The sequence below is a fragment of the Nuphar pumila genome, chromosome 2 (genome assembly GCF_984573655.1).
Source record: "Nuphar pumila chromosome 2, dmNupPumi1.hap1.1, whole genome shotgun sequence".
Taxonomy (NCBI): domain Eukaryota; kingdom Viridiplantae; phylum Streptophyta; class Magnoliopsida; order Nymphaeales; family Nymphaeaceae; genus Nuphar; species Nuphar pumila.
The window spans coordinates 123302827-123330095 of NC_143250.1; the positions used below are offsets into that span (position 1 = coordinate 123302827).

The 27269-nt window shown below is 36.8% G+C and overlaps 1 protein-coding gene across 1 annotated transcript in view; it reads left to right on the forward strand.

Moving 5' to 3' along the window:
- The window catches only part of LOC149846987 (uncharacterized), an 81895-nt gene that overhangs the window by 23267 nt on the left and 31359 nt on the right, over positions 1-27269 (forward strand). The window contains exons 4-7 of the mRNA XM_089996727.1: positions 445-566; positions 929-1124; positions 2264-2439; positions 9897-10026. Of these exons, the coding sequence (XP_089852853.1) occupies positions 445-566; positions 929-1124; positions 2264-2439; positions 9897-10026 (624 nt within the window). The remainder of the gene's footprint in view (positions 1-444; positions 567-928; positions 1125-2263; positions 2440-9896; positions 10027-27269) is intronic.

The following is a 27269-nucleotide window of genomic DNA, read 5'->3' on the forward strand; positions in this document are numbered from 1 at the left end:
GTTTAACTCCTGTCTTGGGAAGCTCACTTCTTTAGAAGCCTCTTTGGAAGTTGGAAGGAAGCTAAACACTTTCGAAACTAAAATTCTTTTTTCATAAGAAGCGTACTTCCAAGGACATCAACTTTTCAACATAAGAATTGAATTTTCACTAAACAATCTATTTTACATAATTAATAAATTGTAATTCTTATAAACAATACAACACTATCATTAATATATGTTAATTAGACTAAAGCATAAATATTAAACAACAATATATTTTCTATAGTTGAAATGTTATGCAATTCTAATAAAACATCTTAATTCACTTCTTAAATGCTTCCTATTAACTTCTTGCTTCCCACTTTACATGTACTTATTTTTCTTGCTTATGCTTCCTGCATCACTTCTTGATTCCACTTCCCTCTTTGGCAACCTTGGTTTAACTTCTGTACTCTTGTCCAGGTAGACCCCTTTGAACTCTTTGGTTCACTTTTTGGTGAATCAAATGGTTTTTTTGGAAGCCAGGCTGGTTCAAATGGCATGTTTAATGAAAGGGGTGATTGGTATCAAGGTGTTGATATTCGGTAATCGTTCTACTATCCAGATTGTTAGTGTTGCCTTTTTTAGCGTGTGTATATGTGTGTTTGGGGTTGGGGGTGAAGAGGAGAGTACACACATATGCTTTGTTCATGCCTTTAAACAATTTAACTCTTGTAGGATAATGCACAAAGAGCATATGACAGGTTGGGTTATTATATGTATTCAATTATGTTAAAGTGTTCCCAAAAAGTGAAATGATAATGAGTGTTGCAACCTTCAAATATGGATACATTATTCTAACAGGCATGTTTTTTTTAAATTTTCGTGCAAGTAACAGTTTGATGACATAATATCTGTAGTTAAGAATTTACATCAAAATATTCTCTAATATACTCTTTTCGTGTAGCTATGACTTATCCCTCAGCTTTGAAGAATCTATATTCGGAGGGCAACAGAACATAGATATTATCCGTGTGGAGATATGTGAGGATTGTAAAGGGAAGGGGACAAGATCTCGCAGTGGCATAATTTCTTGTAAAGATTGTGGGGGTAAGGGAGGCACAATGAAAACTCACAGGACACCATTTGGCATGGTATCCCAGGTACATTAGATTTTCATATATTTTTTGCACAGTCATTTGTTTCCATTGTACATGTTATGCACGTGCACTTTATGTGATGGAAGGATAATCCTGAATGACATAACCTGTTTATTTCTTTAAATTTGATGGAGATAAATTGGCGTGAGCTTCTAGTTTATTTTTCTGAGCACCCCTTGTGCAATGCTAGGTGATTTTGTTCTTTAGTTGTTAAGCACGTGAGATTAGCATATAGAAATCAGGTGCTGGAGTTAAAGCTTTGTGAGAGATGGATGGTATGTGATTCCAAAGGCCTGTCTGATTATGTAAATGATGATTCCATGGAACCAAAATATTGCTCTAACATATAGTATCTCTTTTTGCAACACTTTAAGGAAAGACTATTTTTAATTAATTGGTAGGGACACTCTGTCCTCACTTATTTATGGAATCGATATTCCATATTCAATGTAGTTCAGAAACTAAAATCTTGTTACAATGGAATGAGCTTTCATGTCTATATATAAAATTTAATACTTGAATAAATTCAATATGGCTAATCGGTGAAAGCCCTGTGTTTCGTGCTTCCGAAACGCGTTTCGGGGAAGTGCACTTCCCCATGTTCTATAGCGTTTCTGGTAACCCTGCTTCTAACAGCCAAACTGGGAAAAGACAAAAATAGCTATCTGACCTTGATCCTAACAACAGAATGAGTAAAAGTATGAGAATACCCTTATAAACTATAGAATATACAGAAAGGGGCAAAGCACACACATAAAGCAATGCACTTATGATACATCTCTCAACAATATTTATTATTTTTTGAGTGAAAGTAAATTTTTTATTAAAAAACAAACTGATACATGGAGGTGACGAGGAGTCACATAAAAAAATACAAAACAAAGGAAACAAAATGAAGCATGAAGAGCTCTGGGAAAGGGTCCCAATCTGATTAGACCCTATCCAAGAGAGGTTCGAATACCTCCAACAGTCAGTTATGATCAAACATGTAATATTGATGTTGTTTGCCAATCTTGAAGTTCTACTTCAACCTTTTCTCCCCCTATATCTAATAAAGGTCTTCTTCTATTCTTGCCATTGTTACATATTTTATAAATGCTTCCTATCCAAGTGTATAATATGTTGTCAAATATGATGTTCAGGTGTCCAGCTGTTCAACATGTGGAGGTGCTGGTAAAGTTATAGAGGATCCATGTCCAAGATGTGGTGGTGAAAGTACAGTGCCGTCAAAACGAACTGTCAATATTGATATCCCTCCTGGTGTTAGTGATGGACTTGCCATGAAAATTCGAGGAGAAGGGCATTTGGATAAGAGAAGGCATGTTCTCTATTGACTTTCAATACTTGTAGGCATATAGTTACATATCTTCGTGTGCTTTTCCAAATTTCTGCATGTGTTTTAGATGTGGGTTGAGAAATTGGGGTCGAGGTTTGTGGGTTGGGAAGTAAAAAAAATGTGGCACATTATAGTTCGGGTGCATAAAATTGTATCTGGAAAAATGAATTTCCATATCCTCAGATGCCTGCAAAGACAAGTTTCCATATCCTCAGATAGTTGACAAGCTAAATAATTAATCTGACAATTTTGAAGTTTATATTACTTATTCTGCATAAATAATGTGATCACAATTACTTCATCACTTTTTGCTTTGTTTAAAATTAACAGATGTCATGTGGACTCCCTGTCTATACTTTGTTCCACACACATAAATGCATGTGCTACACCACTTGGATGTGGCAAACTTTAGCTAATCAATTTTTGCATACAGGCATAAACATTTACTTCTATCAATCTTAGGTAACCTGATGCTGTGCACCCCATTGGAGTTGACCCTGGTTTTTCACATTCCAGATAGTTGGAATGTTTGCTAAGATTTCTGTATCCTTTTGACTTGAGTTCAGCACTAGATTCACATGCACCATGTGATGGGGAATTTCACAAATAATAATTTGCAATTCATCAGTTTATGCTTTATTTTATTTGGTCGACATAATGTAAACTTCTCATATATTTCCTACATAAATATAACCCATGCAGTCAAAAGTGCTGACACCAAGCCTCTAAAGCCTAGTCGGTGCGTAGGCATTGACTAAGAACCCAAAAAGAGTGCTTCTTTTAAAAAAATAAAATATTGAAGTGCAAAAGTTTAGTGGAGGACATAAAAATATGCCTGTTGCCAGTGAAACTGAATTTGAACATTTAATATCAGTATATTTGTTATTAAATTTCAATGATAAACTGGAATTGGAGGAATATAGCAGAGGAGAACACAAGAATATTGTATTAACCCTAGGTTGACTCTAGAGAAACACGTTCAACATAACATTATAGATTCAAATGATTTGAATACACGATAAGAAGACTTTAAGATTATGAAGATGCAACCACAACCAGGTATTGCTTTGCAGCATTGAAGTAATATGGCCAATTAACATGTTTCCTCGTGCTTTGGATATACAGAGGCTGTAACCTAGATAATGTCGCTTGTGCTTTATCTGCCAACTTGTGCTTGTGTTACATAATTATTTATTTGAATGTAGATATTGCTCGAACCCATTGTTCTTACATGTTTGGAAAATACTTGTAAAATATTAACTCAGTTAGGGACTCGACCAAGACCATCAACTTGGCCTGTTCCACTTAGAACTGCGAGGCCAATTGAAATTTGACAGACTCGGCAAACTTTTAATCTAAAAATATTGTATCTTTAGAGAAGAAGAATAGGCGACTATGTCACATGGACGCGGGTGCGGCACCCAGTGCGGTCAATAACCTTGGGTGCAGTCAACCCACACCTAGGGTTATTTTTGTCCAAAATGGACTCGGTCAACTTTGATTGAGTCCATTTTGATCCATTAAACAAATTTAAGGGGGTGGGGGGGTTAGGGCATGACTCATCCATTCCCCCCACCCGATCCCGACTCAGATGCCTCCCCCTCCCCGACTCCTCTCCTCCTCCTCTTCTGACGACGACCACGACGACGACGACGACGACGACCTCCTCTTTCAATGGCAGCGACGTCCTCCTCCTCTTTCGACGACCACGAAGGTACGTCTCTCTCTCTCTCTCTCTGTTCCTCCTCTCTTTCTTGTTCTTCTTCCTTCTCCTCCTATCTTTCTTCTTCTTCTTCCTTTTCTTTCTCCTCTTTTCTTCTTCTTCCTTCTCCTCCTCTCTTTCTTCTTCCTTCTTTGCCTTTCTCCTTCTCCCCTCGTTGGTACAAGGGTCGAACCCAGGGCTACTGGGTTTGGCTCTGGTGAATCCAGTCTTGGGTTCAACAAAACTGAACTGAACCCAGGCCTACTAGGTTCAGTAGAACCAAACCCAGGCTTGTTGGGTTCAACATAACCGAACCCAAGCCTGCTCCAAAATAGGCTCTGGTGAACCCAAGCTTGGGTTCACCAGGTCTGAACCCAGGCTTGGGTTGGGTTCTGAGTTTGGCCAGCTTTTTTTTATGAAAATTTTGTTGTATATATTTGCACCCCCACACCCAAGTTTTTTTCAAGTGCTGCACCCGCACCCGCACCCGCACCCGCACCCGCACCCGCACCCGCACCCGCACCCGCACCTGTGTGACATAGTCTATGTCACATGGGTGCAGGTGGGACACGGGTGCGGGTGCGACATTTAAAAATTTTGGACATGGGGACTCGGCTATATATATATATACATATACATCCAGTGTGTGCATATATGTAGATATTGTCCTCTAAAGTTTGGCACCAGCATGAGTGTTTTTACAAACTTTGCAAATTGTACTTTTGTCCTTGCAGAAAGGGGGTTCGGGGGCTCCCCCCGACGCGGGTTTGAGATTCATGCTATATATATTTTTTAAAAAAATATATAAAAAGATCATTTTTTTTGTTTTTTGCCCTAAAAATGGATATTTTTGGACTCGGTCAATGTTGACCGAGTCCAAAACAAGGACGGACTCGGCCTCGACTCGTTGACCGAGTCCGACTCGGCGTTGACCGAGTCTGAGCCGTGTCCGAAGCCGCACCCGTGTCGGGGCGTGTCGACTCGGGTGTGGTGCCTCCCTACCGAGTCTGTGTGACATAGTTTCTAGTATGTGGGAATAAGTGCTCCTGGAACACCGGAGCAATGCTCATATATATATATATGTAGAGAGAGAGAGAGAGAGAGAGAGAGAGAGAGAGAGAGAGAGAGAGAGAGAGAGAGAGAGAGAGAGAGAGAGATGTAAACATGCTAAATGGGTTTTCCAGGGGGTTTTCATTTTATTTTTTAATTTTGACCGTACAGATGTGATTTATGTACTTGATTTTATAGGGATCAGCTCTTGGAGCATCCGATTCGAACACATGGTGGGGGTTTTATAACATCCAAAAAATCAACGGTCCAAAGGCTTTTTACATTTTATAGGCTCCAAGTATCGTTTTTTCATGAAAAACAGTTGATCTAGGTGTTTTCTAATAAATCAACTATGCCAAACACATCATGGGGTCTGAATCGTGAAAAAAACACCGAAAAAACTGAAAAACCCACTTAGCATGTTTACATTGCATATATATACTTTGTTATCTCTTGGTTTTCGGTCCTATTTCTAGATACATAAGTCTTAGGGCTTGTTTGATGGCTTGTCCAAGATTGGACGGAACGAAAGAACAAAATAACAATTGTACTCAGTCCAACGTTTGGTGGCTAGTTCACGGAAGAGTGTTCCTTATATCCAATGTTTATTTGATCAGTTGTGCGAAAAGCATGGAAACACATGGATAATGGGTCGGATAACTTCATTTTGGATCGTACGACTCGATCTACCCAACCATACAAGTGTTTTAACATGTTTATTATGGATTTGAGCCCCAAATATGGATCTCAGATTGAATCTAAAACCTAAAAAATGTTTAAAATTTGAGTAATTTGAGAAAATATAAGAATTGATATTTTTTTGGTATATAAATGCTTTAATCAATGTCATATTACATCTAATTATGAAATTTTATCATAAAAATATCAAACCCTAAAATCAAATTAACTATAAAAATCAAATTATCAAACCCTATTAAATCATAAAACTTTGAAATGCAAGAAAATAAATTATAAATAAACCAAAAAACCTAAAGTATAAGAAAATAAACCATAAAATTAAATAAAAAAGCCAGAATTCAAACCTTATTAAATCATAAAACTATAAATCAAATTAACTATAAAAATAAAATTACCAAACCCTATTAAATCATAAAACCTTAAAATGCAAGAAAATAAATCATAAATAAACCAAAAAACCTTAATCAAATTAACTATAAAAAGCCTTAATTAAAAAATTTTGATTCAAATCCCTAATCAAAGAAACTCAAAGAAAAAAACTCTAATCAAATAAAAGAAAACTCTAATCAAATTAACTATAAAAATCGCAAATTTAAAAAATTTGATTCAAAGCCCTAATCAAAGAAATTTGAATAAAAAACCCTAATCAAGTTAACTACAAAAAAAACCTAATTTAAGAAATTTGATTCAAATCCTTAATCGAATAAAATCAAAGAAAAAAAACTCTAATGAAATCAAAGAAAAGGCCTAATCAAATTAACTAGAAAATCAAAGAAAAAACCCTAATCATGTAAAAAAAACTGATCAAAAAAATTCTTATTCAGAACTCTAATCAGAGCCCTAATCAAATCCCTAATCAGAGAGGAGAACTAGGAGAGAGAGACCAGGGTGCCTCGCCGCCGGCCTCTCATCAGTGGCCTCACTGCCCAGCTGCTACAAGAGAGAGAGAGAGAGAGAGAGAGAGAGAGAGAGAGAGAGAGAGAGAGAGAGAGAGAGAGAGAGAGAGCGTTGGGGACCCCTCTCCCTTGACTTTTTTTTTTTGCAATGAGCGTCCCCCCATCCCCATCCCTGTTCTTTTCGTAATGGGTGGGGTGGAACAGCATTTCCCCCAACATTTGATGGCAACTGAGTGCCATCAAACAAGCCCTTAAGCTTACACATAGCTGCAATCTGACACCCACTAACTTCAACACTTGTATTTTCATTATTTCTTCATTTTTCATATTTTTAATGCCTTGATCTCTAGACACAAATCTAGCCTCTCACTAATGCTATCCTGTTTGTATTTTTGTCCACCCGAAACTCAAGTTTGTCAGACCTAGTGGTCCATTATATTTTATGTAATCAAAATCATGCAGCCTGTGCCTAGTTGCAGGCCTCGAAATCAGTCACAATATCGCCAAGATTTTGAAAATCTCATCATATTACCGCAATATATTAAAAAACCGTATTAATCCCAAAAATATCATGAGATTTTCAAAATTTCATCTATTATGAATATCTCACGATATTCTTGCTATAATATTGTAATATTTAAAAGACAACAAATAATAAAAGGCAGAAACACTTACCGGTTTTCAATAAAAGCATTTAAAAGGGAATGCCCATGTGGCCCAATCCACTTGGGCAGGCCTGTTACACTTTATGGGTAGGCCACCTTTTAAATTGCTCCCCTCTTTTCAAAAAGGGCATTTAAAAGGGATGCTCTCTTTTAAAAAATAGCACTTAAGAGCGTATATTAAGCATGGAATGAAAAGTACGGCACAGCCACTTATATAGAGGTGGACTTAGGCCCCCTTCTTCCCTCCCAACAATATGGGACTATTTTTTGAACCATGAAGAGTTGTGAACATGTATTAGAACTTAGAAGATTATCTTATCACCCATATGTTGTTGCATATTTTATTTCTAATAATTGTTGTGTAGGAATAACTTATTTACCATATCACCCATCCATGTAATGTATTTGCCACAAATTTTTACTGATATTTGCTTATATCATCATCATCATTAAAATTTTACTAATATTTGCTTATATATTATTTATAAATAATTTTTGATAAACCGATATTTTCCTGATAAAAATAAGAATTTTCAAAATCTCCTGAGATATTTCACTACCGAAAACAACATTTGTGACTATGCTCCTAATCAGCTGTGAGTTGGTCAAGCAACTAGGCTCGACTAGTTTAACTGGTCGTTGACTAGGCAAGCCTCAGTCGATGAGGATATTCTTGAAAAAATTTCAAATTGAAAACAAAACGTTAGGGGCACAACCAAGGTTGCCAAACTAGGAAGCGGAAGCGGGAAACGATACAAGAAGCAGAAGCGAGAAGCGAGACATTTTAAAATTTATACGAAGCGGGAAGCAAAGTTTCAATTTAAAAGCAAAATATGTATAAAAAATGAAGCAATATGGAATCAAACAAGAAACAAATAAAAACTAAAATAAAATTGATCATTCTTATATTTCATGATTTTTTAGTAAAGGACTTACATTTTTTGTTAAAATCTAACAATGATGGTTACCAATTTAAAGAAAGTACATGGAAAGTGAGTGAAATCGTGAGAAAAGTATATAGTATGCATAGACCATGCGTATGAGAAGCATAGAAGAAGCATGGGGGAATCGAGCCTCCCATAAAGTTTCAGAAGCGAGGAGTATCGCGCTTCCGAAGCGAGTTTTCGGGAAGTGAGATTCCCACCTACCTAAGAAGCTTCCGGTAACTCTGGGCACAAAACCCCTTCCTTTCTCCAACCTTCTTCTTCTTCTTCTTCCATTCTCTCCTAGTCTAGAAATCATAGTTGTAGGTTGTATCTTCTCAATCAAACCTTATGGATGCACTCAACATAATTTATTTGATAGGAATAATGCTTTGGATCATATTTTTTGGACATAAAAATAAGATTTTTTAAGTCATGAAATTTTGATACATTGTGAGCCGTTGATTTTTAAGTCTTAAAGGACCTATATGTATGCTATAATCACATGATCTAAAACTTGTTTTGTACTAAATAATGCTTATAGATCATATCTATAAGGTCTGATCAACAAAAAAAGTAAAAGAAATTTTAAAATCTAAAGCTTCTATTAGGTCGGAGTTGGTACTTCAGGAACACCCTATCATTACTATATATATGTATATATAGTTTTGATGCAAAATAAAAAATTGAAGCTCTGATAAGAAAATGGTGCTTTCTACTAGAGAGTACAATAATAATGAGAATAGAAATGCCTCTCTCTCTCTCTACACACACACAAATGGCCGGGCATGTTGTGACACCTGACCTGATGTATCTTGTGTCAAAATGGAGAAATTTTGTCTCTAAATCTTTAGTATTCTCTTATCTATCTCCTGTGCGTATAAATGATTTTGTCATTGTACTGCATTTCTTTGCACAGTCAAGCGAATCAGGAGAGCTTAGCTGAGTTTGTCAGAAACCTGATTATCGACTAGGTCAACCAGGTTATGGACTGATCTGTTGACTTGCACAAGTCACTGGATTGATTCACTGGGCTTCCAAACAATGCTTATATGGACATTCCAATGGTATCTAGATATTGTGTTTGTTGTATTATTAGGAAACAATTTCATCTTTGGCCATGCTTCTGAATTCATGTTATTTAGTCTGGTAGCCTAACAGTATGTTTGAATTGTTGCGTTCTTAGCTAATTTTTTGTTGTAAATAAACAATTCTCCCTTGGAATAATTCGTCACTCCAGTTGGCTAACCCATATATGATGCTATAGAATATATACTTTAAAATTGAGTACTTTGTTATCTTCTATTATGCATTTTATGTACTTTTTTTTTATTAAAAAAATTCTTGTAATGTTCTGGGAGTGGTCTTTAATGTGTATAATTTCTAGGCATATTTGTTACAAGTAATGCATCAGAATTTGTAAATTTTATTCTTTACTGTATCATTCATTGTCATCTGATGTTTTTTTTATAAATAATTTACTTATGATGTTCTTCTCAATCAGGGGAATAACTGGTGATATATATGTAATTCTCCATGTCAATGAAAAATCTGGAGTACGAAGAAATGGGCTCGACCTGTATTCAGATATAAGTATCAATTACACTGAGGCGATACTTGGCACTGTTGTGAAGGTATTGGTAATTGCATGATCTCGTGTTGTCTCGGTCCATATTTCTTTAATTCAATTCCAAAGTGCATGTTCATTCCACTGCTAAAGGGTGGTTTGTTTGTACGCATGATCTCAAGAAACAGATGGAATTTATTGTCTGTTGCACTATTGAGGATATTTTGAAACAGCGATATTTATTTGATAACATCAGCTTTTCGGCTTGAACGTGCATTTTGCATGTGGATCTTATTATCTGTTGCATGTAATTTAACTTAGAAGTTTATTCTTTTGAGACGCTTATTTTACATATATTTGATGTTATATCATTTTTAACAATAAAATTGTGCTGATGGAAATTATGAAACTTCAGCCTCTATCTTGGTCTATCAAAGTGTATCTTTTCAGTTTCCTTGACCAGGAAAGCCCATAACTTTCTGCCTGATACTTGCATTGCAAGAAATTTAGGTGCAGGATTACAGAACAAAAGAAATTCAAGCAACATAATGTGACCACTGGTTCAGATGCAGTAATATTATGAAGTATCAGAGCAATTCCTTTATTGCAGTAAAAAAAATTGGTTTCCTCTGGTATGCCTTCAGATTATTTAGGCTTGTGCTTTCTATCTTTTTGATTTTCCATGGAAAGTTTTCTTTCTCAGAATCAATTATGTATCTACTATTTTTAGATTGAAATTGTTTTAGTTTTAAATTTTTTTTGTTATTGTAGATTATTTAGGAGTGATTGACCTAACAAATCTTCGGTAGCCTATAGAAGAGAGAAGATAGTTTTAAGGTTGATCTAATGTAATGTCGTGTGTTTTTCTATAATATTAAATTCTGAGACTTGATAAAATTTGGCTAAGTGTTTCGTAAAGTCGGTAGAAATCCTCGATTTTAGGTGGAGTCAGCTGAGTATGGGCTTGGCCTGGGACCCATTAACAAGACTTAAATGAGCCAATTGAGATTTGGTAAAACTTTTTATTTTTGACTTTTAAAATCGCCCGAAATTCGGAGGTGAAATTTAAGTAATATATCATTAGATGCGTCTTAAAATTCTGAAAACATTGATATTTTGTTTTTCTGAATTTGGGCTACGGTTGGCTCGAAAATCACATTTTTTAAAAAATGACCTGCCTTTCTGGATTGGACAGTTTGACTCAAGTTAATATGGATCTGGATCCAATCCAAGACCCATATTAATTAGGATATAGTCTTGTTTGAGATCCATATGGATATTGAATATGGATTTATCCAAGTCCAACTGATTTAAAGTTTTAAATTCAATATAAAGTTTTAATTGAGTGAGTTTTCAAGTTAAAATTAAAAAGACTCCCAAAGAGGTGATATACCCTTTGAAACTTTTTTGAAAATTTATTATTTAATAAATAATAAATAAATATTAAAAATTAATTAATTTCAAAAATTTATTTTTGGTATGGCAGAGTTCTACATTTGTGGAACTCTACCTAATATTTAGGGATTCTAAAAGAGCCCAAATGGGGTTAAAGCAGAGTTACCGAAAGCGCCTAAGCATATGGGGAAGCGTGAAACGTCGTTCTTCCGAAACACGTAGGGAAGTATTTTCCTTTTTTGGGAAGCGCGCCTCCCCACGCTTCCCTCTCGCTTCCCCATTTTTTCATTTTTAATTTTTTTTTTCTTTTTTCGCTTCCCTCTCGCTTCTTAGGTCGCTTCTAGTTCACTTCTTAGGTCGCTTCCGGTTCGCTTCCTAGGTCGCTTCCGAGACGGTTCGTGATTCGCTTCTAAGTCGTCCCACGCTTCCCGCTTTCTAAAATTTTGAAAGTGTCACTCTTCCTGCTCCTGCTTCCCGTATCGCTTCCCGCTCCCTCTTTCTCGACTGACAACCATGGGTTAAAGTAAAATAGTAAAACAAAATAAAATACCAAATGGATAAAAAAGTAGTTAAAAAGGGAAGATGTTAGAGATAGAGTTCTACATTGAATAACCTTATCTCATAGCCAAATGGGTGAGAAACTCGAGAAGGGACGTCACCCTCTCTCTAGAAGACCAAAAAAAAATAAATATAAAAGGGTCTAGCTCGTCCCTCTCTCTAGATTTCGTTTTCTAGAGAGAGAGAGAGAGGGAGAGAGAAAGAAAAGAAAGAAAAAAAAGAGAGGAAAAGGAAAGGAAAGGAAAGAAGGAGAAGGATCTCCTTTCGTTCCGGGCATCCGACGTTTATTTACGGTCTTTTTCCGTTTTCAATCGAAGGTACGGGTTCCTCTCTTAATTGGAACGGGGAGAAATAGCCTAAATCAGATTTATGTGGGGATTCTAGATGGAAAATATTTAATCTGATTTTTCTAGGCATGTTCAATCACATGCCTTGATGCACGAGGATATGAACCTTGATTTTTGATGTATGCATGGCTTGTTTTCTCTTTATTCATGTCCAAATTGTTGACCTTATAACAATAGCATGCTTAATATGTATATATATATATATGTGGGGGAATCGGTTAGAGCTATGTTTAACCCATCGAGGTGCTGTTTTGGGATTGGATTTCACCCAACCCAGGCCGGCTGCAGGTATATATATATATATATATATATATATATATATATATATATATATATATATATATATATATATATATATATATATGCGTGGGACTGACTGTACTTTCGGCTGATCCATCAAAGTTCGGTTTTGGATCAGATCTGATCCAAAACCAGACCTGTTGCAAGGCCCTAGCAGCTGTTTTTTTATATATAGCTGCTGATATGAATATGCTTGTAAAACTGATTTATTTTACATTTTTTTATAACACTGAAAATCAGTTGACTGTACCACAAAGTGGTGCTAATTTTTGGTCATAGTGGGCAGCAATATGAAGTTAGTTTCCAACATTGGTTATGTTTGCAAACCATCATCAAACAGTGTTTATATATGTGCAGAAATCTATGACTGATAACCAAATGATTTCTGAATATAACTATGTTTGCAAACTGTCATTAAAAATGTTTATATATGTGCAAAAAAATATGACTTTCTGAAACTAACTATGTTTGTAAATTGTCATGAAACAATGTTTATATATGCAGAAAACTATGACTATTTCTGAAAATAACTATGTTTGCAAACTATCATCAAACAATGTTTATATGTGTAGAAATATATGACTGTTTATGAAAATAACTATGTTTGCAAACTGCCTATGTATATCGGTATTCAAAACTGAGTTTGTGAAATCAGATGTGAATTTACCATTTCACTTACCTGTGTAGGGTCTGTCCGGAACTCTTACACAGGAAATCTGGTTATTCCTGATTAGTGCTGATTTCGTTAAAACTTCTGTTTTATGGCATGAATACATTACATCGACCCCGGTGAGAATCATGAGCAGGTTGTTTATGTTCAGTTTCGTTTATGTTATATGGTTGTCATTATGTGGGTTGATGCTGCCACATGGGTTGGCATCGAACCAACTTTGAGATCATGAATTCCAAATTATGTTAGCATTATGTTAGAATATTTTTGTTATGCTGCCACGATTATGCTGAAATTTAATATGTCCTCGTGTGTGGTTTTTGAGCCTATGTGGGCTGCTGTAGGGCAGGATAGTGCTGCACATTTTGTGCAACACTACCTGCTGTCCACGGTACGTATAGTTGCATGTTTATGCATGAGAAACATGTTGTCAACAACATACTAATGCTCAGGGACAGCATGCTACCCTGTGCATGTGCTGCGGCCAGTGATTATGTTATGCTTCCCGAACAATGTAGTTATTTCCAGACTTATTTCGTATGAATGACAGAGCATTGAGTGGATATATTATACATTGTATTATCATGTTTACAAATGCTTATGTCATACGCATGGAAAATTATGAAATTCATGGTATGCATGGATATGATCATGTGCATGTTTGAGAGCTTATGCATAAAATGAATCATGAAAATGTATGTTGCAAGTATTTGTTCGTATGCATATGCAATTTATTTTATATGTACATTCTTGTTGTGTGTAAATGAATGCCCATTGTGAACATGTTTCAATAGTTGTGTGTGTCCATGTTCACTGAGAATTTTGCTTAAGATGCATCGGTGGTCAAATGTGAACCATTGTAGGGCATGTGGTGTAGCTCCAAGATCAGTGTTATGCATTACAAAATTCACTTTTGAAATTATTTGCTTTCAAAATTAATTACACTATTAATTTGTAACGGGCCAAGGTCCCGTGTTGTGTTTTGCATGTTGATTTTCAAAATGATTCTTTTGTAAAGAACTTGACTTTTATTAAAAAGATAAAAGATACAAACAGTGTAATTAATATTTTTTTTCCTAGATGTTCTTTCCGCAGTGTGAGAATCCTGGATGACGGTTTTGGGGAAACCGTGAGCATACTAAAACTTCGTGTGCGATTGTGGCACTGAACCCGATATGATGGTTCACCTCTCGGCTATAGTTTTAGACAGTTTCCAACCACTTTGCCTAGGGGTGGTATTGTAGACACAATTGTTGTTATTGTTATACCAAGAAAGTGACATCAGTGAATCTTGATTTCTCTGGTGTCCCAACATTGGATCTTGATTTTTAATGTTCTTATTGGATGATGTTGATTCCTGATATCGATCGAGGAACATGCGTGAAACCCAATAATAAAATATAAATTACGTGTTAAGTTGCAACTGAGAACCTATCTTGGACTTCGAGAATTGTTGTGTTCGTTTTGAGTATCCGCGGGTTTTAATGAAAAGTGAAACTAAACTTATGTGCATTTAAAAGGAACTTGCATGCAAAAGATAACTCCGATAATAACTTAATAAATCGTTCTTGCATGCACCTTGAAATCATGTATATTTAATGTTCTGTATTAATTCATGCATTCTTATTTGTTCTGTTTCATGTAAGATATTGTTATTGCATGATAATTGCTTTTAAATACTTGAATGATGATTGAATTATATAATTGTTGTGGTTATGTTCATCTGAAAACTTGCATGAATTTGATTTATATTTTTTCTTGCCTATTTGTATTTTTAGAAGAATTCGTAAAAAGAATATTTGATTCTTGCCCAGTACTTCCTATGTTTTTCACAAGATCTGAACCTCAATGATGAGGATAACTACTACTACTACTGCTAATGGGGTCGGCGATATGAACCAACAAAGAAAATCATTCTGGGTCTTTCACATGAATCCTTCTCTTCCAATCATTTCTATCCAATGCCATGTCCTCGGTGAGGTTCAAAGCATTCATATCCTTTCCTATCATCTCCATCCAAGTCTCCGTAAACGATTCTCTCATCTTATTTTCAATGGGTGCAATGCCTACCTTCTTATGTATCTCCTCGTTCTGAATCTTATCTTTTATTGTAGTTCCACACATCCATCTAAGCATACGCATCTCAACTACACTCATTTTTTGAATATGATGTCTCTTGGCAGCCCAACATTCCATACCATATAGTAAAGCAGGCCTAATAGTCGTCTCAACCGCAATGGCATTCTACGATCGCACAACACTTCAGTTGCACTTTTCCATTTCATCCACCCAACCTTTATCTTATGATTTACATCTCCATCAATTTCTCCATACTTTTGAATGATAGATCCCAAATATTTGAAACAATCATCCACCGGTATTTCTTGCTCACCAAGCTTCACTACACTCCCATCACTATTTCGTTGCTTACTAAACCGACATTCCATATATTTTGTCTTACTCTTACTCAACTTAAAACCTCTTGCTTTCAATGTCTGTCTCCATAATTCTAACTTAGCATTAACCCCAGCTCTATGTAAATTTTACCTATGAACAGACGTGTTCTCCAGCGAGAGAGAGAGAGAGAGAGAGAGAGAGAGAGAGAGAGAGAGAGAGAGAGAGAGAGAGAGAGAGAGGCTTTTGCAATCGACAACCACAATTAACTTGTTAGCTGCAGTAATACTTCATTAAGTTTAATAGGGTTACAATCATTTTACAATGACGAAGGTGCCCTTCATTAGTTGCACATGTTACATTAAAATACAAAACAGAACTCGTGAATGGATATGGATCCTTTATGGGATCCATATCCAATCCATATTCTAATACCCTCCCTCAAGTTGTGCATGGGAGTGAACCATGTGCAACTTGTTCTTCAAATTCTAGAAACAGTGCCTGGTAAGACCTTTTGTAAACATATCGGCAACTTGGTCTTCTGAAGGCACATAAACTGGTTCAATCTCTTTGTCTGCTATTTTTTGTTTGATGAAATGTTGATCAATCTCAATATGATTAGTCCGACTGTGATGGATAGGGTTGAATGCAATTTGTATATCCCTTCTATTATCACACATAAGTGTCGAATTTGAGATATCCTCTCCCATCTCTGCAAGTAGATGCCTAATCCAGGTCACCTCTGCTGTGGCAGCTGCCATAGATCTATACTCTGCCTCTGTGCTAGATCTTGCCACAACCTTCTGTTTTCTGCTATTCCATGAGACAAGATTTCTCCCAATTAAAACACAGTATCCTGAAACAGACCTCCTCTCATCTGGATCCCCTGCCCAGTCTGCATCTGTATAGGCCAGTATGTCATGTTTTGGTGTCTTCCATGAAGATTGAATATCTATGAGTCCATCACCCACTGTTCCTTTTAGATAGCGAAGGATGCGTTTGACAGCATCCATGTGACCAGTCTTTGGTTCATGCATGAATTGAGACACTTGATTAACAGAATATACAATGTCTGGTCGAGTAAAAGTAAGGTACTGCAACATACCCACTAAACTGCGATATTTAACTGCATTAGGATATAACTCACCATCACAAATACTGAGCTTTTGGTTGACAACACTGGGTGTGGGTAGAGGTTTACAATCTGTCATTCCTGCTTTAGCCAGAAGATCAAGAGTGTATTTGTGTTGAGTTAATGACATTTTTTCATCTTGTCTGTCCACTGTAATGAGATATTGCGGAAATATAAAGAGTGCATACAAGCACATACAACAATGAATAAAAGAGAAAATATCACAAGTCCACGAAGGGACAATACAAGCACAAGCCTTTAAGAAGGCAACAATATACAAAGCCTCTTATTGAAAAGAGAGAGAAGCTCTCCAAGATAAGAATACACAAGGGGTTCACCCCTATTTATACAAGAGGAAGAGGAGGAAAAAGGAGGGCCAAAGGGCCTCAAAAGGAGAGCCAAAAGGGGGCTCCCATAGAGTCGTTGGGAGCCCCCAACGGTCACATTTGTGACCGTTGGGGGCTCCAACGACTTCTATGTTGGAGCCCCTTTAGGTCCTCAAAAAGAATAAAAAAAGAATTGAAAAAATAAAAATAAAAAATTACATTTATTCAAAAAAGAAAATAGTTGTTTTCTAAAACAACTATGTGAAATTACAAAAATACCCCTATCGGGTATTGATGTAATATACAGAATTTATATATATATATATATATATATATATATAATAGGTACATTTTAACACCCCCCCTCAAACTTTACGGGGGAATGACGAAAAGTTTGCCAAGAAGAAACATGAAGCGAGGAGCCGGAAGAGCTTTAGTGAAGAAGTCCGCCAACTGATATTCTGAAGTGACATATGGCAGAGCAATAGTTCCTCGTAAAAATTCGTCACGAACATAGTGGCAATCCATTTCGATATGTTTCGTACGTTCATGAAAAGTATGATTGCTCGCAATATATATGGCACTATTGTTGTCGCGACACAGCTTTGAGGCTTCAGTAATATCAACTCCCATATCTTTAAGCAAACTGCGAAGCCATACAAGTTCCATTGTTGTGGTTGCCATCGCCCGGTACTCAGCTTCAGTGGATGATAGTGAAACTTTCTGCTGCTTCTTGCATCGCCAGGCAATCAATGAGTCCCCTAAAAAGACACAAAAACCAGTAGTTGAGACTCGATCATTGGGATTACCTCTCCAATCTGCATCAGTATAAGCAAGAAGATTCAAAGGGGAAGAGGAGGATAGAAATAGCCCTTTATTGATGGTATTCCGAATGTAGCGGATGATTCGGAGAACCGCACTCATATGCACGGTTGTAGGAGCATGCTGAAATTGACTGACTGAGTGAACCGCATGAGTGATATCTGGTCTGGTGATGGTTAAATATGTAAGAGACCCAATGAGTTGTCTGTACGATGTAGGATCTTCCAGAAGAACCCCATCCTCTAACCGCAACTTGGCATTAATAACCTCGGGAGTCTCTACCTTCTTATCATCAGAAATCCCAGACTTAGAACATATATCTGCAGCAAGCTTCATCTGTGACAAAATATATCCTCTAGGAGAATATGCAACCTCAATTCCAAGAAAATATCTGAGAAAACCTAAATCAGACATATTAAAATTGTCTTTCAACATATTTTTAACATTAATAATACTACTTTGATCATTCTCAGTGATAATCATATCATCAACATAAAGCAACAAAATTACGATACTAGAACCTGCATTTTTAACAAAAAGAGCAGTGTCAGTATAACAAGAATGAAATCCTAACTTTATCATGATATCACTAAAACGATCATACCAAGCCTTAGGGGCTTGTTTAAGACCATATAATGCTTTCAAAAGCCGAAGTGTTTGACCTTGCTTAATATTTATTCCGGGTGGTGGATCCATATAAACTTCTTCACTTAAACTTCCATTTAAAAAAGTATTTTTTACGTCAAGTTGATAAATAGGCCATTTTTTGGTTGATGCGACAGCTATTAAGGTTCTGACACTAGTCATACGAGCTACGGGGGCGAATGTTTCTTCGTAATCAATACCATATTCTTGGGAGTATCCCTTAGCAACTAATCTGACTTTATATCGTTCTAAAGAGCCATCGCTTTTAGTTTTAACTTTGAAGACCCAACGACAACCAATAGGTTTTTTGTGTGAGGGTAGATCAACTATTTCCCAGGTATTGGCCTTTTTTAAAGCATTTAGTTCAACTTGCATTGCTTCAACCCAATGAGGTATAGATTTAGCTTGATTATAGTGAGCCGGTTCAAAATAAGAATGTAGAGTTATCAAACATGCCCGATAGTTGGGAGTTAAAGAATCATAGGATACAAACCTATTTGGGGGTATTGATATTCTAGAAGAATGCCTAACTTGTGGTTCCTCAGTGGATTCGGAAATTTGAGAGTATTTTTCGAGGGCACTAATAGGTTTTTCTTGATTTCTTCTTGAGTAAACATTTATATTGGCATCACTATCATGAACATTTGTATTTGAATTACTATCATTTGAGAGTGTTATGTCAAGAGGGGATACCTCGTGAGTGTCATCTATGTTTTCAAGAGAATCTTCTTGTATGTCATCAATAAGATCATATAAGAATATATAATCGATTTCATTTGTCTCTTCTATTTTATCAAAACCATTTTCTTCTTCTAGAAATGTTACATCTTTTGAAACATATAGTTTATCATTCTTAAAATCATAACATCTATACCCTTTTTGATTTTCACCATATCCAAAAAATACACATTCAATTGCTTTTGGAGATAACTTATCCCTTTTATGTAGTAGGACAAAACATTTGCAACCAAAAATACGAAGTCGATTAAAATCGGGTGAAAACTTAAAGAGTTTCTCATAGGGAGAAGCATTTTTTAACTTAGAAGAGGGCATTCTATTGATTAGATAGGTTGAGGTAAGAACGACTTCCGCCCAAATTTTTTTTGGAATATTTCTAGACACAAGTAATGTTCTAGCGGTTTCTATAATGTGCCTATGTTTCCTTTCCGCTAGGCCATTTTGTTGAGGAGTCCTAGGACATGACTTTTGATGGCAAATGCCATTTTGGTTTAAATAGTTTTGGAATTCGTGAGATAAGTATTCACCACCGGAATCGGATCTTAAAATAGATATGTTACTTTGAAATTGATTTTGAACCTTTTTATGAAAATCTTTAAAGAAAATAAATACTTCCGACTTATGACTAAGGAAATAAATCCAAACATACCGAGTAAAGTCATCAATAAACGTAACATAATATGAATAGCCCCCTTTAGACATAACCGGAGAAAGACCCCAAACATCCGAATGCACCAATTCAAAAGGTTTTGATGAGAGAAAAGATCCAGTTGGAAATGGAATAGATTTCATTTTTCCAAAAATGCAATCTTTGCAATTAATTTCTTTTTCCTTACAAAATTTGTTTCCAAAAGGAAAGAGATACATTTTGGAATAACTTGGATGACCAAGTCTTTTATGCCAAGTTTCCATAATTTTTTCTTGGACATAAGAACAAAAAAAAATTGTAGGGAGATCAAGATGGTCCATATAATAGAGGTCTCCCTTTCTATGGCCTTGCCCAATCCGCTTCCCGGACCGGAGATCCTGCACAAAGCAACCATTAGATGAGAAAGATATTTCACATCCATGGTGGGCAATTTGAGAAACCGAAAAAAGGTTTAAATTTAATTTGGGAACAACTCTTACTTTTGGAACACAAAAATTTTGTGAATCTTTAAAAGAGCCAATACTTGAAATTTTCAAAAAAGTTCCATCGGTCGTTGAGACACAAGAGTCCTTTGAATTGATGCAAACATCACTAAGTGCATTTTCATGAGGGGTCATATGAAAAGAAGCTCCGGAATCAAGGATCCAAGAATACGTACCGGGTGATGATGTTGAAGCAATAGCCGCACCCGATATGGAGGAAGAGACTTTTAGCATTTGTTGGAGAGCCATAGATATTTGTCCAAGAGTTTCTTTAATGTCATTGTTTTTGCCTTCATCTTCTTTGGTGGTGGTTTCTTCAAGAGAGGCTACTTTAGGCTTGAAGGTTCCCATAAGCTTTGGACAAGCGGGTCTAATGTGCCCCGACTCATTGCAATAATGACAAACGATCATTTTTCTTCCTCCATTGTAGTTCCCTTGTTTCCCAAAATGAGGAGGCTTATAGGTTCTAACATTGTTACCCGGTTTGGATACGGCAAGGACTTCGTCAACATGCTTACTCATGCCAAGCCTTGTCTCCTCTTGAGTGATTTCGGCAATAGCATCCTCAATAGGAGGAAAAATAGATCTATGGAGAAGTGAGGATTTCACTTGCTCAAATTCGGGACGTAGCCCAAAAAGAAATTGAAACAATCACTCTTGTTCCATTTGTTTTTGTCTTAAATCAATATCTTCCATAAAAACCCACTTTGGCTCTAAGAGAGCCAATTCATCCCATAGTGGGTTTAGGGCACTATAGTAGTCTTGAATGCTAGAATCACCTTGCTTGGTGGTTCTAATCTTTTCTTGCAAGAAATATGCTCTTGAAAGATCCTTTTGGGTATACATACCCCTCATAAAGGACCAAGCCTCATTGGCTCTACGAAATTTAGCTATATTAGCACATACCTTAAGCTCCACATTGTTCATAAACCACGCAAGGATTTTTGCGTGATTGCTTTCCCAATCTTCCACTTCCTTTTGATGATTTTCAATGGCCTTGAGACGAGCATCTCCCTCAAGAGCCTTTTCTTGATCTTCTTCCATCTTCGTGAGCATAAGCTTAGGTTCCGGAACGGTCCCCATGACATACCCCCAAAGCTTCTTTCCTTTGAGATTATTCTCCATTGCCGATGCCCACATCATATAATTCTTTCCATTGAGCTTGAAAGAAAGATCAATCTTTATCTCCATGATGTTGCCAAGAAGTGAGAAGATGTTCACTAAATATGAGATACACGAACCACACCTTTCCTTCAAGAATCGAGTGGCTTTGATACCATGTAATGAGATATTGCGGAAATATAAAGAGTGCATACAAGCACATACAACAATGAATAAAAGAGAAAATATCACAAGTCCACGAAGGGACAATACAAGCACAAGCCTTTAAGAAGGCAACAATATACAAAGCCTCTTATTGAAAAGAGAGAGGAGCTCTCCAAGATGATAATACACAAGGGGATCACCCCTATTTATACAAGAGAAGGAGGAGGAAAAAGGAGGGCCAAAGGGCCTCAAAAGGAGAGCCAAAAGGGGGCTCCCATAGAGTCGTTGGGAGCCCCCAACGGTCACATTTGTGACCGTTGGGGGCTCCAACGACTCTTATGTTGGAGCCCCTTTAGGTCCTCAAAAATAATAAAAAAGAAATGAAAAAAATAAAAAGTAAAAATTACATTTGTTCAAAAAAGAAAAAATAGTTGTTTTCTAAAACAATTGTGAAATTACAAAAATACCCCTATCGGGTATTGATGTAATATACAGAATTTATATATATATATATATATATATATATATATATATATATATAATAGGTACATTTTAACATCCACCTCTACACCAAGAAAATATCTCAGTTCCCTAAGGTCTTTCATTTTGAACCTCATACTCAACAAAGCTTTAATTTGTTGAATGTGGTCTGGAGCATTACCAGTGATCACAATATCATCAACATATATGAGTAAGAAAACCACAGTGGTACTATTCCTGTATATAAACAGAGAATGGTCAAGTTGGGAACGAAAGAAACCATGTTTCTGAATTTCTAAGGAAAAACTTTCAAACCATGACCTAGAAGCTTGCTTCAACCCATACAAAGCTCTGGTTAATTTGTATACATATTCTTTTGTGTCTCCCTCTGCATAACCTTGAGGTTGCTCCATGTAAACCTCTTCCTTTAAGTCCCCATGAAGAAATGCATTCTTAACATCAAGCTGACTAAGGGTCCAACCATGTTCAATTGCCAAACCAAGAATAATGCGAATAGTTCCCATTTTTACCACTAGGCTGAATGTCTCATCATAATCCTGACCATATTCTTGAGTGAAACCCTTGGCAACAAGACGTGCCTTGTACCGTTCAATACTACCATCCGGTTTATATTTAATTTTATATACCCATTTGCATCCAACGACATTTTTATCTGGAGGACGACCAACTATCTCCCATGTTTGACACTCGTGAAGTGCCTCAATCTCCTCATTCATCGCTTCAATCCATTTGTTGGATTGGATAGCTTGATGAAAACCAAGTGGTTCATCGTGTTTTTCAATCTTGGATAGGAAAATTTGAAAGTCCATAGAAAAGTTGTCATAACTAACCCATCTGCACCAATATGTTCACGATTGACGTCTGCTTCTTTTCCCAGAAAACTATTTTCATCAAAAACAACATTTCTGGAAATTCTTATCTTCTTATTGACGGGATCATAGCACCTGTAACCCTTGTATTCATCTGCATAACCTACAAATTGGCAGATAGAGGCTTTGTCCTGAAACTTAGTCATCATGGATTTGTCAATATGCACATAACATGTGCATCCAAAAACTCGTAACTCATTATAATCGGGATGTGCCTCAAAGAGAACATAATAAGGAGATTGATTTTCAAGAATGGGCATAGGTCCAAAGACTAATGTGTAAGTTACTCCCATGTATCATACTCATGGTGCTTTCCACAATATGTCTGTGTTTACGTTCAGCAATTCCATTTTGTTGTGGAGTGTACGGACCAGAAACTCTACGATGCATCCCATTATTTTGGAGAAAATCAAAAAATTCTTTGGAGGAATACTCACCACCTCCATCAAATTGGAGAATTTGAATATTTTGAGAGAATTGATTTTTAACATAGACATGAAAGTGACGGAAAATAAGAAAAACCTCCGATTTGTGTTTCATAAAAAATATCCAGGTAAAACGAGAGAAACTGTCAACGAAGGATACATAATATTTACTTCCAGAAGAAGAAGGATTGGGGGCTGGTCCCCAAACATCTGAACATATTATCTCAAAGGGCATGGAGGCTCTTTTATTTATTTGATGAAAAGGAAGTACATGACTTTTGCAAACCTGACAACTGGGACATATTTTATCCTTCACTGAAGGTGAAACAGACTTTGAAAGAAAACCATTTGACACTAACTTTTCAATAAAGACTTGACTACAATGACCAAGACGAGAATGCCAGAGATCTGACTTATTGCATTTGGATGTACTTAGGACGCTTTTAGAGACGAGATCAGACTTGAGCTTCATGATACTGGAGGCTGGATCTTCATTAAAGACATACATGTCTTCACGTCGCTCTCCTTTAGCGAACATCTCCTTCGTTTGAAGATCCTTGACAAAGACAGAAGTAGGAGTAAATTCCACAGATGAATTGGTAGAATCAACAAGTTTAGAGACAGAGACAATATTTTTCTTTATATTTGGTGCATGAACAACATCAGATAAAGGGATAGATGACTCAGACAAAGGAATGAGGACGTTGCCTATGTTTGAAATAGGGTGGTGAGTCCCATCTCCTGTTACAATATTAGATTTTCCAAAATAGGGAGTCAAAGTAGAGAACTTACCTGCATTGCCAGTCACATGGGTTGCTGCCCCAGAGTCAACATACCATATTCCATCATCATTTTGCTTTAGATTCAAGTTGGCCATTGCAGATAGTAGAAGATCCTTAACATCATCACTGACCCGAAATGTACCTGCAGTTCCTGATGTACCAACATTTCTAGTGTTTTGCATTTTGTTCCGATTTTGTGGGTTGAACCAGCAGTTAGCTTTGATGTGACCTCGTTTGTTACACTGATAGCATGTGGGAACATTCCTTGAAAAACTAACAGTGGAATTTGGTGGTGTACGTAGTAACCCACGTCCACCCTGGATTGAATTTCCCTTGCCTCTGCCCCGTCTTCCTCGTACACGATCAACTATCACCCCTGTGGCAAGAACTTCATGCGTAGATGATTGTCCCGTTGAAGCTTCAGACATGCTTTTCAGTGTCATCTCATACTGAAAGAGTTTGACGCGTAATTCCTCAAAACTGAGCAACGTAGGCAAGCACAATAAGGATGTAACAAGAACATAATATTCTGAACCTAGTGCATTTAGTGTCTGCTGCACCTTTTCTTTATCTGACACTGGATACCCAACCATAGCTAATTGATCTGTGATGCTTTTGACTTGATTCAAGAATTCAATAATGCTCATTGTACCCTTTTTTAACATTTGAAATTCGCGTTTAAGAAACAACACTTTAGCCTCTGATATCTGATATCTGAGAGTAGGTTTGAGCTAAAGCCTCCCATAAAACTTTAGATGTGCAATCATCAGGAATGTAAATCAAAACTTCTTGTGACAATGTGGAAGTGATGTACGCGACGAGGGCCTGATCGCGCTTCATCCAAGCAACAAATGCAGGGTTGCGAATAATCTTCGGCAATCCTCCATCATCTTTGTCTTCAGTTGTGAAAAATTCTAGGGGCATTGGAGTGGATCCATCCAAGTGGCCTGAAAGATCTTGGCTCCGAATAAAAGGAGCGATCTGCCTTTTCCGAGTCAGATAGTTGCTGGTGGTTAGCTTTTCTGAAACTAATTGCCCCAGGAAACTGGAAGAGAGACCCGAATTGGCGAAAGAGTCCATTTGAAGATTTGTTGACAGGAATGGAAACGAAAAACACTAGTGGCTGAAGCTGGCCTGTTTTATCATAAACTGACAGTTATGACAGAATATGTTGGGACAGGCGTGACAGAATATGATAAGGCAGCAGTAACGACAATCTGGTCTATGGCAAGTGAGAGTGAAATCAGATCACTAACGTGACATATAGAAGCAATGGAAATTTTAGGGCAAGAAACATAAATGAAAGAATGTTTTAGAATAGGCATGACAGGCAAAATCCAGATTAACACTAATGTGAAGTTGGTCTTTCGTAGGAAAGAGTGGAACCAGATTCACTCAGGCAGGGACTTGGGTTTATGAAACTAAAGGTGAACTCGACTTTTGCAGGAAAGGAAAGAAGCAACAAAGAATATGTCTCAGGTCTGAAACTTCTTTTTTTTTGAATCTGCTATCTATTTCATCTTGGTATAAAGAGTAAGAAGAATCCAGCAAAAAAAATGGGGACAGGAAGAAAATAAAAGACAGCAAAGATGTTTTCAGATCTGTGACAGAATTCCAAAGCAGCTGAAAATAAAGAATAAGAAGAATACCAGAAAATGGGGACAGGATGAAAGTAAAAGCAGCAAAGAGACCTGTTGGCAACAAGGAGAAGTCGACTTTTACATCGACTGGGCAAGTCTGTCACGCAGCAGAAGTTTCGTGGCTCGTTGACGGTAAGGAGAACTCGATCTTCACGTCGACTGAGCAGAACCCTTCACGCCCAGAGGATCCTCTGCTTTGATACCATGTAAATTTTACCTATGAACAAACATGTTCTCCAGAGAGAGAGAGAGAGAGAGAGAGAGAGAGAGAGAGAGAGAGAGAGAGAGAGAGAGAGAGAGAGAGAGAGAGAGAGAGGCTTTTGCAATCGGCAGCCACAATTAACTTGTTAGCTGCAGTAATACTTCATTAGGTTTAATAGGGTTACAATCATTTTACAATGACGAAGGTGCCCTTCATTAGCTGCATATGTTACATTAAAATACAAAACAGAACTCGTGAATGGATATGGATCCTTTATGGGATCCATATCCAATCCATATTCTAATACTCTAGACTCATCAATCAAAACAATATCATCAACAAACAACATACACCACGACATATTTTCTTGAATTGATCCCGTAAGCTCATCCATCACTATAGCAAATAGGAAATGGTTTAAAGCAGATCCTTGATGTAACCCAACCGTTATAGGAAAATTTATTGTCACCCCTCCACACGTGCGGACATTGGTTACTACTCCTTCATACATATCCTTAATTATACTAATGTACTTGAGAGAAACACCTTTCTTCATCATTGTCCACCAGATAACGTCCCTAGGTACTCTATCGTATGCCTTCTCCAAATCAATAAAAACCATATGCAAATCTTTGTTCCTTTCTCTATTTCTCTCAATAAGTTGTCTAAGAAGATGTATAGCTTCCATAGTTGATCTTCCAGGCATAAAACCAAATTGATTCTCCGATATCATGACAACCTTCCTCAACCTAGACTCAATCACCCTCTCCCAAAGTTTCATAGTATGACTCATGAGTTTTATACCACGATAGTTTGTGCAATCTTGTATATCACCCTTATTCTTATATAGAGGCACCAAAGTACTCTTCCTCCACTCATTAGGCATCTTATTTGTCCGCCAAATTTTGTTAAAAAGATTTGTCAACCATTCTAAACCTTTCTCTCCCAAGCATTTCCAAGCCTCGATAGGTATACCATCTGGGCCAACTGCCCTTCTTGATTTCATTTTCTTCAAAGCCTCTGCAATTTCTTTTTTTTGAATCTTGCGCATGAAGTCACGATTCATCTCATGAAAAGGAATGGACAAGTCTCCAAGATCCTGAGCATGACTTCCATTAAATAGCTTATCAAAATAATCTTTCCATCTCCTTAATCTCCTCATCTTTG